This window comes from Lepisosteus oculatus, chromosome 12 (assembly GCF_040954835.1).
Source record: "Lepisosteus oculatus isolate fLepOcu1 chromosome 12, fLepOcu1.hap2, whole genome shotgun sequence".
In the NCBI taxonomy this organism is placed as follows: Eukaryota; Metazoa; Chordata; class Actinopteri; order Semionotiformes; family Lepisosteidae; genus Lepisosteus; species Lepisosteus oculatus.
Window position 1 is genome coordinate 15,656,509 of NC_090707.1, and position 19,040 is coordinate 15,675,548.

Genomic DNA, 19,040 nt, shown 5'->3' on the forward strand with positions numbered 1-19,040 from the left:
TGGTCAGTGACGTGTAGGGGTCAATGGCCCATACAGTATTGTATATTCAAGAAGCAAGAATTGCACTGAAGCATGAACACCAGGGGACATGGGTATTTAGGAGAAAACAAATAGGATTTTATTTATAAATAAGAGGAAAATAGAAATGCGTTGGTCTTGAAAGAGCATTTTATTGTTGTTTCTTCTAATACCATGCTGGATGATTATTACATCATAAAGCTATAAAGGCTTTTCCAACCTACTGTAAATGAGAGGAAAGACAGAGATAAAATAATTCACCACTGCACATAATTCAGAGGGCTTTTTGTTCTGGTATGAGGGCAATTCACTTTTACCCATACACTTCTTTACCACAGCACTCAATTTACTCTCACTAATACTATTATTGCTGTTGAATAATTTCATTATGGCTACTAGTCATGAAAGCAATGGTTCAAAGCAAAACCAGCACAACACGTACAAAATAATAACACTTTACTGCTTTCAAAATCACAACCAAGGCTATACATTATAGTCCTCAAGCACCATGATCTTCAAGGCTCATGATCCTCATGTGTCACAGATCATTCTGAGTGAAACTCCTATGCACACACTTTGGAGTGCTGTGAGCCACATCCAATGAACATTTGGATCCAAACCCTATTAAAAAGACAACATCTGTCATACGGGGTCCACGTCACATGCCTTCTGGCACTCCAATGCCATTCATTCTGAGTGTTACAGCAAGCAACAACTCGTTTTTGTACAGTTTTCACATACTGTACAGTAGCAGTGAAGTCAAAAGAGCTCACTTTGATATGTTAATTTCACCATGATGTCAATAGGGTGACACGGTGGCTAGCACTTCTGCCTTGCAGTGCTGAGGTGCTATGTATTTGAAGTTTGTATGTTCTCCCTGTGTTCGTGTCGGTTCCCTCTGGGTGCTCCTTTTTCATCCCATAGTCCAAAAACTTACTGGTACTGTAGGTTAATTTGGGTCTGGTAAAATTGACCCTAAGTGTGGGTGTGTGTCTACAGTATGTGTCTGTCCTGTGATGGACTGGTGTCTCGCACAGGGTATACCCTTTCTTGTGTCCATTGTTTACTGGGATAGGTTCCAGCTCCACTTTGACCATGAACTGGAAACGGTCAGAAAATAGATGGGTCAGCTACTGTATCAATAGCCAGTGGAGAAAAAATAAATTAACAAGGTTTCAACAGTTGACAAAATTTGCTTACCAAATACTTGTATCCAAATACACATTCTAAGGATTCCAAAGCTTGAAAGAATCATACAATGCTTTTAGAAGAAATTGTTTTATTTCAGGCTTTGCAAATAATAATTTGGAGTGAATCTCAAGTCCTGTTCATTGAAGACTTACAGTATTAGGCTTATTACTAGAAATAAACCACAGTCCTTTCTAATGGCTTTTGCAGAGCTTGAGAATGGGCTTTTGCTAGATGAGTCTTTGCTAGATGAGTTTGTCAGACACACACTAAGATGGGAAAAAAAGGTGATGCACTTTATTTTATTTTTTTCTCATTAATAGTTTTTCATCATATTAAGCTTTTGTTTTCATTTGTGATTTTAGTGTTTTCACTACATATACCTTAAACAGGTTGAGACTTGACAAACATCAAACATTTTAACTTTAATTAATCACACATTGGTATACAGTATGCAGTGGAAACAAGAAATTAAATACTCAAAATATTTTAAAAAGGAAGTTATAATTTTTCACCAAAAATACCTATGTTTGATACTAAAAGTGACTTTGAAAAATAAGTAATAAAACTATTTAGATACATTCTAAAAAGAAACAAATTCCAGCAATATGCAAAACTGTGATGTTTCATACTTGAGTACCATGTTTCAGATCTGTATAGGCTTTCACCTCAGTTACTTTTTCTCAGTCCTACAGAGACGTCTTTCAAAAATAAATAGTAACGAGGTGAAGTATCAGTTGTTCACAAAATAACTTGGCTTATTCCTACTGCCCAATAAGTGCAGGTGTTAAAAAACGTTAATAAACCTGCAAGACACAAGTGAATGATCAGCTGGTGGAAGCCCCTGTTGTTATCAGTCTATAGTATGCTGATTTCTTGTCCATGAGTTCTTCATGTGTCCCCTTCTCAACGATAACACCATGAGACATAACGGCTATGATGTCAGCGTTCTGGATTGTAGACAGGCGGTGGGCGATGACGATGCAAGTACGTCCCTGCCGAGCTTCATCCAGTGCTGTCTGGACAATCTGAATTCATTTTGTTTTTCAAAAAAGACATGCTTTGAGTGAATATTTGGGAAAAAAAGAAATGCACAAGCCTGAACTGACAAGCATGGAATGTCTTAAGTAAGAAGGTCAGCAGTTATTTATTCGTGTAGGGTCAAAATACATTTGAATGAATTCATTTTAATTTAGAAATGTTAACGATTCTTTTTTGGTTTGCGGAAATGCACCTTCAAAAGAACAGAATTTAAAAAGATGTGGAAATTGAACCATTTCTGTACCTTTTCACTTTCTGTGTCTAATGCAGATGTGGCTTCATCCAGTAAAAGGACTCTTGGGTTCCTGATGATGGCTCGTGCCAGAGCTATTTTCTGCTTCTGTCCCCGAGACAGCTGGGAACCCTGAGCACCCACTTGTGTTTCATATTTCTGAGGAAACAATATATATATATGCTTATATAAACATGTATTTGAAGTTACTGTGTGTCTGGAAAACAGGTATTTAGTAGCTATTTTAGGTTAAAAAAATTACAGGGATTAAATTTCTAAATGAATCTCATAAATGAGCACACACCTGAATCTCAATCTGTCTCTGATTTTTATTTTAAATAACATTTCTTATTTTCTTCAGGCACAAGTGATAAAACGGCAATAAAAATAGAACTTACATCAGGCAGTGTCATTACAAAATCATGAAGATAAGCTTTCCTGGCAGCAGTGATTACTTCTTCCATGCTAATTTCCCGCGTGTTGTCCCCATATTTAATATTTTCTGCAATACTATAATGAAACAGCACAGGCTCTTGGGAAACTATGCCAATTTGAGATCTCAGAAATGACACATTTACATTTGGTGATATATGTCCATCTATTAGCTGTAAAGGAAAAGAAATGATTAAGCATGTATACAGTACATAATGGTTGCCTTACATGTTCTCATTAGACCAAAAGACTGGAACAGCTTCTATATGGCAAAACATTTCTTACCCACAATTCTCCTCTCATCTCCCTCTAAGTAAATCCGATGAAATGCCATCATTGTATATATTTAAAAATCCCAATTTGCAATGAGACAAGCTTATTTTGTTTAGGTGTAGTTTGCTTCAGCTTTACCTTCTGAGTGAAGCTGAGGTTCAGAAGATAAGTTGAAAAAGATTAGACGACTTACAACTTTGCCATCTTCTGGGTCATAGAAACGTTCCAGTAGTTGAATACTTGTGCTTTTGCCACATCCACTGCTCCCAACAAGTGCCAGTGTCTGTCCTGGTTTAACAGACACTGAAAGACCTTTTAGCACTTGAATATCAGGACGGGTTGGATAAGTGAACTTGCAGTTGTAGAATTCTAGCTCTCCTCTGAAGTTATCCTGTGAAATGAATGCAACACATTTAAAAAATCTGATGGGAATAAATCATAAAGGGATTCTTTTCTTTAATGTGCTCGTTTAGTCATAGTTTCATTTAGGTAAGAAGTCTCGTTACTTATAGTTGTCTGCTTCATTGATGAGGAAAGATTAAAACTGACGTCTAATTATTTTTCTGATCATGATGAGCTATACTCATAGCTCCAACTGAAAATAGCACTACAGTAGGTAGGCCAGGTGTGTACCCAAATAGCACAATATCTATTTTTCTCTTAGTTTGATATAGTTAAAGATTTAAGTCCAGATTGACCTTCATACTAACAAGGATCTGTATGACCCAATCTGTGGGAGGGGAGGGTATTTTTAACCCTGTCTCTGTAAATCGAATAATTAAGGACACATTCATATTTGCGGTTTTGTTTATTTTGTTTGGAACATTGGTACGTTTACGATAAAATAAAAATGCTAGTGAATGTTTCTGGAGTAACCCAATATCTATATTTGAATAATGGCCCATGACTCATTTTTATGCAGTACCCTTATGCATCCCGCATTGTGCACTAAAGTAATAATAATATACAAATATTTGAAGGTTCTTCGCCTGATGTACAGTACAGTAAATCAGCTTCAGGATTCAAACAGTGTGTTCAGGATTACTTTTTAACATTAATCCAAGACCACAAAATAAAACAATATCCTCCCTGTAAGTATTTGTGTAAAATTACAGGAAGAGGGTTATGGTAAACCTTCAAATTGTATAGCTTATCTGCGAGTTTTGTAGTTCTTCCAATATGTTATTTGTTTTGTGACATCTCACAAAGAATGTTCAGTCCCATTCTGCCAAAAATGTGTATTGTGTTTGTTTATTTGTATAGAATTACACATTATACAAAATATGTCTTTATTCACATTTTATGTGAATTTGACTCAGAATTACAACATGTTGTCATTCTTTCCCATGGGCATATAGATATAATTCCACTTTTGCAAGTTTAATCTAAGATGGTACAGTGCTGGTAGCATTTTGACTAACAGATCCATGCAAAATGAAGAAAGACGCACAAGGAATGTCTCACCCATTTTTCTCCAACCCATTTTTCTCCAACATCATGGCTTGTCTTTATTCTTGGGACTCGGTCAAAAAGTTTAAAGAGCTGTGCTGCTGCAGTTTTAGCCTTAGCATAGTCTGGAGTGAAGGAGGACACGTCACTAAGAGCAGTTCCACTGAGCATTACTGTTATAATAACCCTATAGGGATAACAACAAAAAAAGTTGAAAAAACTTTTCTATTTTAAACACAAAATGAATTTTTATGAGTAAATACGATTAACAAATAACATTTAATATCCATTAATTTTATACATGTGGATGTTCATATCTGAACAGCTCTCTGTGTTGGCAATCATCAGCGTGAATAATATAATATAATTATAGAGTACAATGTAAATATAATGCTTAGTTATATTTTAAACATTATATTCCATGATGGTTCTTGGAGTAGAAAGCTCTATGAACCATAGCAGCCTCAAACCAAATATTTCTTAAGCTGCTGTTCATTCACTACGAGTCAGAATTCCTAATAAAAGAAATTGTATATAGCCAATAAAGTCAACTATAATTATCATACAAGTAATACAATAATGAAATCCTGTAAAAGAATATGTTATTTATTACATATTCTTCCTGTGACCACATCACCAATCAGCTTTGTAGAATATTTCTTCTTATTACATTGGAAAGATAACATATCTGGAACTGTTAAAAATTACTGTTTTTTCACTCCCTCACTCCCCACTTAGCAGATCAAGCAAACAGGTGAAATAGTTTTGGATTTTTTTTTCAATTAAATTACAGGTGGAACCTTAAGAAGTCTAGATTAGAGTTTCACCAAGTTACCTGAATAAGCACCCTTACTCTTTCAAAAAGCGTAATAGGGTCTGTAATGTCCAGATAGTCTGGTACTTAGACTAACATGTCATCCAAATAACAGGAGCTACAGTACAATGTTCCCCAGTCACTAAATCAAAGCATTTCGTTTTTTAAAAAATTCTGGTCCAGAGGGAACAGTGCCACCTGCTGGATGACCAATATTGCCTGCAGTAGCAATCTGGCCCTCCTTGGAGGTCTCCCATCCCAGCCTTGCTTCCCTGCTGTGATCTGACAAGACCAGGTTACACGGTGGCAGTGCAGCAGAAGAGCAACACATCTAAAGCAGTTCGTAAGGACATTCCCTCTGTCCATGCTTTTCAATGTTGTAACAGACAAAAAAAAGGATAAAAACTACATGTAACATACCTGAAAACTACTATGTAATGCAAACCACCGCTCACGAGAAAGCCACCATATCTAAAAGATGCAGCATTCGACATGAATACTATGGATTGTGTAAATGCAAAGCAAATCCCATAGACAATGGCTTTCTTTTTTGCAACTCGAAACGGGGCTTCAAGCAGCTTCTCGTACAATTTCACAACATTGCTCTCCATACCCAGCCCAGCAATAGTCCTTATGCTGCTTAGTGCTTCACCTGAAACCTGTCAAATAGAGACAATCAATGACATTTCATACTGAGACAAAATGAAAGAGGGAAAATATGCTAAGCCCATGGGAATCTTGCAGCTCTTTTTAAGATAAGCGTGCTTACCTGGCCGGCAGCCTCTAGCGCTTTTCTATCCTCCTTTGCAAAACGTGTTAACATTTTTACCTGGAAAGTTCCAGACAGCCCAATCAATGTCAAAAAGCAAATCACTACCAAGCTTAATTTCCAGCTGAAGTAGAATGCAATCATAATTGATACTCCTATATTGGTTAAGGCATTAACCATCATTCCAATCTGTGTTCCAGTAGCCTGCAAAAGAAATGAAACTTCTGTTCATATGATTGCAAAGAACAAGAGACTGATATACTGTACGTCCTCTAGGACAATTAATTACTTTCCCATTAACTAGTGATAACTAGTGATTATGGGTGCACATGCTGTGTTGATCAATGGGTTTCCTTAACCAACCAAATGTGAAATCCTTTATACTTATAACAACGAAAAGGGATTAAAAACAAAAGTTCATATTTTTTCAGCCTAACCCAGAGCTTATCTCTATTTTAACTTATCTCTATTTTAGTGGTGATATGAATGTTGAAAAAACACAAAACACCTTCTGGATGGTACACTTTTCTATTGTGGGTAAATTAATTTACATACAGTAGCTGGGTTGACAGAAATAATAAGTTTGCACAGGTTTCCTCAAGGACACAACAACAGTATCCCTCTATGCAGTGCTGGTAATTGGGACGGGAACTTAGCTCCTCTCGTTGCTTATTACAGTAAAACAAATTACTGACTTTGGCAAATTGACAAATGCATCACACACACCCCTTGAACCATTGAAGCATCTGATGCAAGCCTTGTAGTAAGAGTTCCTGGGCTGTTCCTGGGATCATCAAACCAGCCAATCTCCTGTCTTAGCATAGCCTGGAATCCCACCTTGCGTAGCCTCCGGGTCAGCAGCTCACCCGATTTACCAAAAGCATATCCCTTCAGTGGGAGGAATGAGAAAGCAAGCAAAACAATTAATTGAGGCCGGAAAATACTCGGGTAGAATTATTTGCTTCTAAAGTCAAGAGTGTGTCATTAACATAGGAACTGAATGTCATAGACAAAGACGTACCTGTAAGAACTGTGAGAAGAAACTTAGAACACCAACAAAGACAAAAAGCAGGCTAATTCCATTAACCTGCTCCCTTTGCTCATCCAGGTCTGGTCTGGCAAATGTCTACAGGGCAAGTAGATTTTGTTTTCAGAAGACAGCCAAACCAAGAAAAGGGGAATAAGAGGACGTGTGGCTCATGTTGCTTACCCCAAGAATCTGAGTCATCAAAACTGCATAAAGTGGGTTCACACAACCGTTCAGAGCAGCTGTAAAAGCACCCAACAGCATGTAGGGCCATTCGGGTTTGTTGTACTTCAGAATCCGACTCACTGGTATTGGTTCTGTCTCCTGTCACATAGAAATGAGCAACAGGTACAGGGAGCTGTGTTTTCATTTGCTCAGAAGACATATACCTTTCTTGGAAGTACCGTATGTACTTCAGACTGAAGACTGAATGTAATGATGGAGCCTTTAGACTCTTTAGACCTTTAGACTCTTCAAAAGTTGCATAAGGATGCTTTAGTTTTTCCTGAGCACATAACAATTTTCCTGAGTTTCAGTTTTGCCACATGACTGCATCACTACCATTTGACTGTCTTCTTCTGAATGAAAAATGGTATTCAATACCGGAACAGAAATGATTTTATACCAAAATGTAGATGTATATCAGGACAATTTTTTTTTTCTTTAGACATCACAGATATTATGATACATCACAGTAGATGCGTCTGTAGCTTACTGTAACATATTAGTGAGCTGGCTGTCTGTCGCAAAAATGAAATTGTTTTTTATTACTTAATTCTGTTGTTCAGTTCTGAAGAGTAAGGCAAGAAGAGTTCTGAGAAGACTTAAACATTTAATCAACGATATTTGCTTTGATTTATAATAAAGGCAAAGTGTTTTTTGTAAAATATCAAAGAAAAGAAAATTCTGTCACATACCCCTTGCATTTCCTGACTCTCCTTTCCGCTACAGTACTCCCCCGACACAGTGATATCCATATTTCCGGATACAGCATTGGGAATCACATTGGTCAGTGAGTGACATCGGAGACGTAGTGATTTTCTTTTAAAAAAAGTATGCAAAAAACAGAATACAATTATTACTGTTTTCACCAGCAATCACAATTTTAGGAGTGGGCTGTTGTAATACAGTATGTCACAGTATATAGAATTCAAATTAAACAAACATATTTCCCTCAGGAAATAAAAAGGCTTGGTTTGAACAGGAAAATGTTCTTCAATCTGGACAGGGCATTTTTATTTTAAACTTCCTGCATTGTTTATTTCATACATTAACAGGTAATTTTTCACAAAAATGTGAGTTGTGATACACCTGCTCCACAGCACAATCACCATATTCATACTGCACATGTAACTTTTCATTAATGCCCTGTCTGATATTTATTCGATCCTTTCTTATGGTAAACACTCAGGCGACTTACCTTCTAGAAGATTCATAACTTGCTTTACGAAGACTTCTACCATTTTCAGCAAGTGGTTCATTTACACTTTCCTGTTTGAGAACTGAAAAACAAAAATAAATATTTTAGGAAGTTTCTGTTAGTGTCTAATATAAAGAAATGATTTCTAATTAAATATATAAAGTGATAACGTACTTTTATTTGACAGATTGTTAAAGTTTTTGTTCTGCAAGGACACCAAGGTGTAATAAATGCCTTTCTTTGCTAACAGTTCACTGTGGGTGCCTCTCCCCACAGCCCTTCCATGCTCGAATTCATAGATCACATCTGCATTTCTGATGGCTGATAGGCGGTGGGATATGGTGATAGTTGTTCTGCCCATCCGTGCCTGAAACAATACAATTACATTTAAAAAAAACACCTGGATCATGCACATAGGCAATGAAAAAGTAAAAACACTAATAAAAAAACATTTCATGAAATTGTGGTTCTGATAGGAATTTCTAAAGACCCAATAAAGAATTTCCCACATATTTTATATGCTACTTAAATGTGAACACAGGAAAAAGGACTGACTTAGAAAATAAAATGCCTGTTCATTGGGTTTGTAAACAAATGGCACTATGTAAATTTGGGAGGAGGTCAAAATTCAAATGTCACACTTCTGCTCCTATATATATTAAATACTCCCTGGTTTCACACAACTCTGTGCTAATATCTTCTAGCACCACGCATCCTCCATCACAACCTCACTGTTGTAGCGGCCTCCCTGGTTCATTCCTCTAAAGTGATGGAGGATGTGATAGCACTGATCTTCAGCCAGTGCTGTCATTTTCTCAGCCAGGCACTTTAATGCCAAAGTGATAAGTACACTATCCTTTCATACTCATTTCACTACAATTCCAGATGGGTTGAGCATGTTGGCAATGATACGTTTGCATCAAACTGTATTATCAAGCTGTGTCTTACATGTCTATTTCAAATCACTACACCATCCCTTCCTGAAATGTTCCTCCCAATAATTTTACATTTTATTGTTTCAAATACAACTAAGTATTAATTTAAAAGCTAACTAAATCAAGCCTGTTGCTCCTGAAGAATGAATGAATGAATGACCTTGTCTAGTGCTTCTTGAACCGCTGCCTCACTCTCGTTGTCGAGCGCAGAGGTGGCCATGTCCAGCAGCAGGATTCTGGGATTCTTCACAAGAGCTCGAGCGATGGCGATTCTCTGCTTCTGGCCCCCACTCATCTGTCCTCCTCCCTCCCCCACCAGGGTGTCAAATTTCTGGGTCATAGAAGTCATTTACAATAAGAATTGATGTTGTATATGTAAGTCTCATTTCTCTGACTCAACAGCATTTATTCTAATATGCCACAGGTGAACTGGAGGCAGAGGAGTGCTGTACTCTATGTTTTTTTCTGAATTGTGCAGTAGCATTGTGTTTAATAGCAAAACGTACACCGCTGCAGAATAATACTGAACATGATTAAATATAATTGTTTTTGAGAATTAGAAATATGTGTAGGGTATTTTTGTTAGTCTAAAACAGCGGTCAGCATAGCTGTCTTGCAGCACTGGAAGAGGGGGAGAGGCTCCTGAGCTGGGGTGCTATCTGGGTGGAGCTTGTATGTTAGTATGTTCTCCCCATCTTTGTGTGGCAAAGACATACTGGTTTATTAATTGGCTTCTGGGAACATAGTCTGTCTGCCCTGAGGTGGGCTGGTGTCCCATCCAGGTTGTACCCTGATTTACCTGTGCTTGCTGGGGCCCCCGTGAACCTGAATTGGAAGAAGGGGTTAAAAATGGCTGAATGGATAAAACAGCTTTAAAATTCCAACTTGAAGGGAATGCCAAATACCAATAGACTAAACCAGTTCTCTTTTTGTTACTTCCAAGGACCGATGTAATCTTTCTGCGTTGATAACTCACCTGTGGTAGATCCATAATAAAATCATAGGCGTTGGCCTCCTTGGCTGCTCTCACAATGTCTTCCATTGACGCATCTTCCCTCCCGTAGCGAATATTCTCAGCAATGGTGGTGGCAAACAGGACGGGCTCTTGTTCCACTATGCCAATCAGAGAGCGCAGCCACTGGATATTCAGGCTACGTATGTCATGGCCATCCAGAGTCACCTGAATGAGAGCAATTCCTTTTGGGTTATCACAGGGCTCTTGGATTCTTTTCTACTTTGAATTTCATGCATTTGTCAGCCTTCAAGATGAGAAAGAAGAATGTGTTTTGATTAAGGCATGCATGCAGTGTGAAGGTGGACTAGTTGGCGTTGCTGCCTTAGAATGCTGGGGTCCTGGGTTCAATTCCTAGACCTGGGGTGCTATCTGTGTAGAGTTTGTTTGTGCAGGTGGGTTTCTTCCAGGTGCTCTTATTTCTTTTCACAGTCCAAAGCATACTGGTAGGTTAATTGGTTTCTAGGAAAGTTAGCCCTAGGTGAAAGTATGTGTGCCCTGTGATGGACTGGCATCCCGTTTAGTGTGTACCCTGCCTTGTGCCTGTGGCTTGCTGGTGTAGGCCCTGGCTCCCCTGTGACTCTGAATTGGAAGAAGCAATTAGAAAGTGAACTGTTGATCAAGTCCATTTGCAGATTCAAATATAATCCACACCTTTTTATCTCCTTTAACTTAAACAAGTAACAATTCATAACAATTCATAACATAACAATTCTAGAATTGCCTTGCATCACATCAGTTTTTTTCTGGGCTACTGATTTAGTACCATTCCTTTACTGGGGTTGTAGAATCTCTGGATGAGCTGAACCATTGTGCTTTTTCCCGCTCCACTTGGGCCCACACATGCAGTAGTTTCTCCATTTTTAACCAGTATGCTTAACTGATCTAAAATCTGAGCAGGAACAGAAGAAACAAAATGTCAGTATTCTGTCAGGGTGTCAGTAAAGTACCTAATCAAAAAATCGAGAACTGCATAACATTCAAAGGGTTATTTTAAAAGGAAATGGATATCCGAATTTTACAAATAAAAAGGAGTAATAAATGCAAAATAAACACCTTTGCTTCTGGTCTAGATGGGTAGTGGAATGTGACTTTATGAAATTGAATGTCACCTTTCACTTTGTCTAATTTGTGCCCTTCTTCTGAGAAACAATCAATCTTCGGTCTCTAGGGGTATAGAAAGGAAAGGCAATGAGAATAAAGACATCAGTTCCAGAATTTACAAAAAAAGGAGATGTACTACATTCTTCTTACCCTGTCAATTGTGTCAAAGATCAGTTTTGCAGCTCCCTGTCCAGCAGCAAAGGCCTCTAAGCATGTTGACGCCTGCCCCATGTTTATCGCTCCGACCATAACACAGAAGAACACCTGGGCATGAGAATTAAGGGGAAAGGTAATTTCTTTGCAATTTTTGAATAACTTATAAAACAAACTACAGAGCACATTTAAACTCGTCAAAGCAAGTTCACCCTCTTATGGATGAAAAGCAAATTGCAGATTAAATGTCAAGCAGGCTCTTTAGCTTTACTTCAGTTCTTCACTGTAATGTAATGCTAAATATATATTAGTAAGAATAATAATTTATGTATAAAACAGTATAGCAGTACAATGCTGAGCTTACAATAGTACAAACGTTTAGGGTATTTTATACCTGAATGAGTCCTCCTGGAGAGAGCTCTCTGGCGTCAATAACAAGTTTTGATCCATACCAAAATGCCAGTGCATAGCAGAAGAAGATAATGCACCACAAATAACCTTGAAATACACCTATAATTGCATTTTTCTTCACACCCCAGTTCTGTGCCTTAATCAGGTTCCTGTCATACCTGTTAAAACACATAAGATCAGAAAGCCAGTCAATGAAAGAAGGCCGTTCAATCAATCCATCATACTCAAGCAGTTGTATTTAAACACCCTTGTCCAACATCTCCCACGCTGACAGGAACAATTTAGAATAGCTCATCAAACCTGTCCAGCATGCCTTTTTAGAGTAAACTGCAGTATCTAGCAGAAACCCACACAGATCCCGGGAAGACCACGCAGACTCCACACAGACAGATGCCATAAGATGGAATTGGACACAGGACACTGCTGCTGTGAATCAGTGGCGCTGAACACCCCCTCTTCTTGAAACTGCACGTCCAAATGTATATAAAATACTAAGAAACACTAGAATATTGTACCTGTTCTTTTTTGGCACTGGTTTTAAATACATTGGTTTAAGGTTTCATGCTTTGTCTCTAAACAAAGGGCTCCAAGGAGGGGAATGAAGCCGATAGCACATGGAAGAGAAGGACATTAAAGGCAAGGTTTCATGTACTCCAAACAAAAGCCCAGTCAATATGTCCCCGTGCCACTCAATATAGGTCGTGTCGAAAATGTGAAGAACCCCACCTCTCCACTTCTTTCTCCTCGCCCCCGAACGCTGCCACTGTTCTCACAGAAGACAGCACTTCTTCAGCTACTGCTCCAGCTTTGGCATAGGCCTGTAGCTCACGACCAATTAGCCTGCCAGTAACCTACACCACAGATCACCAGAATTAATTCACAGACACTCACAGTAATGAAAAAGAAATGTTTGTTCATAGGAAAAGCTAGTTTGGCCTTTGTTATCCTGTTAGACACAGACATGGCTTGTGTTTATTTCACATCCTGAAAGAGTCTTGGGATCCACAGCTTTAGTTCAGGATGAAAGTAAAAGTAAATGAAAACATTGAATAAAACCTAATATTCTCATGCTGGTACTATTAATTAATAGACCATGCATGTTCACAACACTGTTTATAAACCCAAAACATTAAGCATCAAAAGGTGCACCTTTCACAGAAAACAAATATGAAAGAATGTTTTACCGACAGACATGGTAATGAAAAGGAATATCACGATTTAATGTCAGGAAATAATGGCACACTCTTTAAAGAGCTATTATTAATTTAGGCAGTATTAAAGTGGTCTGAGTTTGACATAGATCAATAAATCAAAAATCCAAAGTTTCACTTGCTAAGCTACAGCAGATGAACTAACCAGCGGAGTGAACTATTTTTATTGTAGTTGATTGATTAGCTTCGTGAATAATTACTCCAGCTTTATTGAAAGAAAGCAAAAATGAACTGATCATTACATGACAAGCATAAAGGCTTAAAAAAGGCCAAGTAAAATTCTCATATCCTAAAATGTATTCATTTCCATTTTAAAAATCCACTGAGAGGTGAGTTATTCTATATTTTAGAAGCCTGGCAAAGTGTGCAAATTTCACCAGCTCTGTCACTATTATCATATCAGCAACAAACAATGATGTACAGGAAAAAGTCTGTAAAGTCAGGAATTAAAAATAATTACAGTTCTGTCTGATAGAGGAAACACAGGCATACAGTATATCCATAAGAACAGACCTGCAAAGTATGTTTGTATACTGATACAAAAATGTATAAAAAACTGGTGTGTATACAGTGTGGATATAATTCATTTCAAAACAGGCTTACCACTGCCATCAGTCCACCTCCCAAACCAATTAGAGGGCAGACTGCTATGATAACCAGGGTCAGTTTCCAGCTACTGATCAAACCCACCATGAACCCAAAGATAAAGGTGGAGATTCTCTCAATGAAGAAGGACACCTGATCAGCAATAGCAATGTTGATTTTATTGATGTCACTGAAAAAAATAAATACATTGTGAACAGGATGAACTTTTTTCAGTCAATTAATACACAATTAGGTTTCCTTTATTGCTACCTTTCTTCCTGTTTTTATATTATTGTTGTATTTATACAGTCTGTTTAGGTACCATGTCTGTCATGACATGATGTGTTCACTATTGCAAATAGTACCATATTCTCTGTTTTTCCTGAAAAAACAATAAACAAATAAAAAAAAACACAAAAAGAATATACAATAATACAAAGCACATGGTGGTTATTTTTGCTAGGGATCTCAACTTCCAATTAGAATAAGAATTTGCATCAGTGTTTTTTAACATATAATAAAATACAGGAGTTGAAAGATGAGAATTCATTTTTGGAAGTAAGAGATAGAGTACAGGTATGTCCTGTTCCAAATTGATTTTGCAGATTAGATCAAACTAAAATGTTGTTGCTTTCAAATGTCTCGTTTTGCAAAGAGCATGATTCAAATAATTCATTGAAATTGACTTTTTCTGGATCAAGGAGTATTTGACTGTATGAACAAATACAGTTGGTTCGTCTTCAAGAGTTTGCTGAAAGGCAGTGCATGTTTAAATATGCAAAAGCTACTACATAGTACATGGGCTGGGCCTCAGAAAACACATTAAAAAGAATTATTGCTCTTTACTGTTCACACTTACTCTGAAATCCTTGTGTTTAATTCCCCAACTGAATTGCAGTCAAACCAGCCCATCTCCATTCTCATGATCTTTTGAAAATATGCTTTTCTTATGCACTGTATCTGACGCGCTGCAGCTGTTACCCAGAAGGCAATCTGAAACATGTGTGATGATGTGAGCTGCTTTATAGGTTAGTATAACAACAGCACTGTCTACAGTATTCTGAGGATTTACAGTATAAGGATGCATGCAAACGTTTTCTGATCCCTCTTTTATGAAAATCTGCCAAAGAATGCTACAATTTCAAAAGCTACATTTTGTATTTAGATATAATATATCCAAATTTCAGAATGTTTCTATATTGAGTTTGTTTTTTTTCCAAAACCTTCAAACCTTTGAGAGTGACTGCATCCCAGCTTTGCTTCATACAATATGTTACAATATGTTATATGTTACAATAAGTCATTACAGCTGTAACATTCCTTTATCTCTGTTATATCTACAGTTACACAGAAAGGGTGGGACAAGGATTTGGCATCCTAAACATAACACTAAATTCCAATTATTCTTTTAATTAAATCTGCAAAGCTTTTTCACTGAAAAATAACATTGATATAATAACAGCATAGATAAGGCACAAGTATGTGTTGTTTTGAATCTACTGGCGCGAATGGCCAAACAAACAAATATTTTGTTCTTTTTACCAGAGTTCAATTAATCCATTTGATCTAGATTAAACAATTAAATTAATCCTAAAGTATAATGGGATGAGAGTATACTTCACAACCTGGAATGTATTGTATGCATTTTTAAAATAAGTGCTCTATATCTAAAACAGATTTTCTTAAACACTCTATGCCCTGTTGTAGATCCCAAAGGATTACTAAAAACATCTTACCTGAAAATAGCTAAGAAAGAACACGGCAAATCCAAAAGCAACATAGTATAACGCAAACGTTGCCATCTCAGCTTCGATATCAATCCTGTAAGAAAGTTACATTTTTAGATTTTTCAAAGCTCTTGTGTTAGTTAGCATATATAGTGGTAGAAAGCAGGTTTGTAAAATGAGGAATATTCTGGCAGAATTAATTACACCACCTAATACAGTAATTGTACTGTATTTGTATTACAGTCATACAAAAATGAGAGTATGGAAAGAAATTCACATGCACTAACTTCCTGAAGAAGAAAAATATGGGTCACTTCTCAAGGTCATTGAGAAGTTACAAAATAAGTAACACAATTAAAAAATAACCAGCATATTATAATATGCAATCTGCAAAACAACTAATGAACTTTTTACCTAGTTACAACTTTGGAACACTGAAATGAAAAATGTAAACTTTTGTTTAATGTTAAAAAATGTGAAAAGACATACCTGATACAACAGATCAAAGTGTTACTCATTTGTTATTGAGAAAATAATGTCAAGTACCAGCTGTGAGGTCATAAAAAGTAAATAATGTACCTTCAGACAAAAAAAACTACAAGGAAACCTTTTTTATTTCTAGAATGTAAATGAGGGAAAGACAGAAATGTACTTCAAGACTGTCTTAACTAAACTACAATTCACTGTCTACAGTCAATTGGACATTTTGTGTATGAGAGAAAGAACAGAAAGATAATCAAATGTATAATCCATTTGATTTTTTTGTGGATAAAAGACAGCTTGTTCCAGGCAAATTCAGTCTAATCATGAATGTTACTCACCCACAGGTAACAGTTGTGTTTAGTTCAACTTCATATATAGAGCCATTTGTCCAGGTTATGGTACTGTTGGTGCAAGTTTTATTGGGGGCATTCAGCTCTTGGATTTCCAGTTCATATGCCACAAACGTGTTGATCATACTCCCATACACTACCAGCATGACAGGAGTGGCAGCCCCATGCATCAGAGCACACAATCCCCCTATGAACATCATGATTATGTCTGTGCATGCTGCATAGCGGAACTGTAAAAGAATGTTCCTCACCATCAGTACCAGAGCATGCAGGATCGTGTTAGACACAAATATTAGCCTAGCAGGCTAATTGATATGGAAGATGTTGGCACAGGAGCTCCGGTGATTTTAATTAGTAAATTAATGCAAAACAGACTGAGAGGCAATACAAAACTCAGTGACATCCTCTTAAGGGAAATCATATAACATCAGGTCACTTTTACCACCTGTTTATTTAATTCAAATCAAATGTTCAGGGAATAGTTTGGTGTTCAAGAAGGATTGCAGTTGCATGTTCCTGAAAGTGCCTCTAGTGTGTAACAAATACATGTTATATAGGTCAATAGAATATTACAAATATAACGTAACTCTATATAGTTTATGTAACTAGCTGTCTCAGCATGCCTAGGCTGCAAAGGAACAGGTAAAGGTTTATTTCATGCTGAAAGGAAAAGAAAAAAGACACAGTTTCAACTCTGGAGCCTCCACAGCTGAAACTTTGTGTCTCTTTTCATTCAGCATGGAATAAACCTTTGCCTTTACCTTATACCTGTCTACACATTTGTGCTGGACAATGACATCACGACAGTCTCCAGGTATAATAATAATTATTATTATTATTATTTACACTTATACAGAATAGCCAGGACAGTCCATTCAAAGTGCTTTAAAAGGTAATGGAGACTCCCCTCACCACCACCAATGTGCAGCATCCACCTGGCTGATGTGCAAAGCCAGAATGCTAACCACATATTAACTATTAGTGGGGAGGGGAACAGAGTAATGAAGTCAATTCATAGATGGGGATTATTAGGAGGCCATGATTAGTAAAGGCCATGGGAAATTTAGTCAGGACGCTGGGGTTACACCACTAAACTTCTCGAGAAATGCTCTGGGATTTTGAATGACCACAGAGAGTCAGGGGTTCAGTTTAACAGCTCATACAAAGGAGGGCAACTTTTTACAGTATAGTGTCCCCACCACAATACTGGGGCATTAGAACCCACATAGATGGCAGGGTGAGCACCCACTGCTGAGCGCCCCACTAACACCTCTTTCAGCAGCAACCTTAGTTTTTCCCAGGAGGTCTCCCATCCAGATACTGAGCAGGCTCACACCTGGTGAGCTTCAGTGGGTTGCCAGATGTGAGTTGCAGGGTGAAATGGCTACTGACAGGTACACTATGTGTCAGGGCACAAGGTAATCACAACCATTAGGTATCAGTGAGTCTTAAATGTTTTCCTGATGTGTAGCCAGTCCATAGAAGACTTGCAATTCTTCTTATTTCCTCTTTATGTTATAGTGAAAAATTAAACAAAGCAGTGGATTGATTATGAACCTGGGGTACAGACATAAAATGATTTCAGGTCTTGTTTTACATTTAGGATTGTAGTTTTCTTGCCCCTCAGTATGTCTTTCCAATTTCTCCAATATCAGAGCTGTATTTGAAAACATATCTTCATGCAAGAAAAGGAAAGGTTGACCAGCAATTAATCTGTATTATGTCATGCAAAATATTCCCTTATTTTTTAATTTTAGATTGTGATTCCTTTCTTTCTTTTTTCCTTACTATCACTCTACTCTACTCTACTATTGCTTACTATTGCCTATATTGAATCTTCAATTTTTCCACCATGTAAGTTCGAAACTGTTTTTCCAAATTAGCAGACAATGAAGTTGGTGTTACATCTGAGAGTAAAGAAAATATCTAATATCAAATATATGTTTATTATTTTTTTTAAAAGTCTTAAAGGGTTGACTTTTCTACCCTTCTCCAAAAAGTTTTTTCCTTAATATGATGGAAATTTAAAAAGAGAGCATTTTTAAATGTTTTACTAAATGATTTCTATATTCAGAAAAAAAGAAGATAATTACCATCTGAAATAACCCAATTCCAGTCCCCTTTTTGCCATTTTTTTCGAGACGTAAAAGTCTAAAAAAAGAGAGAAAGAAAAGGCATGAATTCAAGTGACATGCTTTTTCCAGGTCATCAGACTTGTTTTTTGCTGGGACAACTTACTTTTCGTTCTCTCTGTCCATTTCTCCTGAAGAAAAATTAGGAATTAACCTGGCAATATCTCTGAATAGAGGTAATGATATTGATTGCAAATAATGTGAAAGACTGAAATTCCAGAATTTTTGTTTCCTCTTGAAGTGTAGAACAAAGTGCCTCTTCTTACTGTGTTAC

The 19,040-nt window shown here is 37.1% G+C and overlaps 1 protein-coding gene across 1 annotated transcript; it reads right to left on the reverse strand.

Moving 5' to 3' along the window:
- Nucleotides 1-107: 107 nt before the first annotated feature.
- On the reverse strand, nucleotides 108-19,040 carry LOC102691751 (bile salt export pump-like). The gene is made up of 26 exons (XM_015358983.2): nucleotides 18,873-19,040; nucleotides 18,728-18,785; nucleotides 16,623-16,864; nucleotides 15,811-15,895; nucleotides 14,934-15,067; nucleotides 14,093-14,264; nucleotides 13,005-13,129; nucleotides 12,262-12,436; nucleotides 11,865-11,978; nucleotides 11,667-11,777; nucleotides 11,377-11,502; nucleotides 10,575-10,778; nucleotides 9,759-9,929; nucleotides 8,838-9,030; nucleotides 8,664-8,745; nucleotides 8,161-8,284; nucleotides 7,427-7,567; nucleotides 7,238-7,342; nucleotides 6,943-7,104; nucleotides 6,217-6,420; nucleotides 5,868-6,106; nucleotides 4,649-4,820; nucleotides 3,378-3,575; nucleotides 2,878-3,084; nucleotides 2,492-2,638; nucleotides 108-2,234 (listed from the first exon to the last, which is right to left on the reverse strand). The coding sequence occupies exons 1-26, from the start codon at nucleotides 18,890-18,892 to the stop codon at nucleotides 2,034-2,036; spliced, it is 3,912 nt and encodes a 1,303-aa protein (XP_015214469.2). The 5' UTR covers nucleotides 18,893-19,040; the 3' UTR covers nucleotides 108-2,033.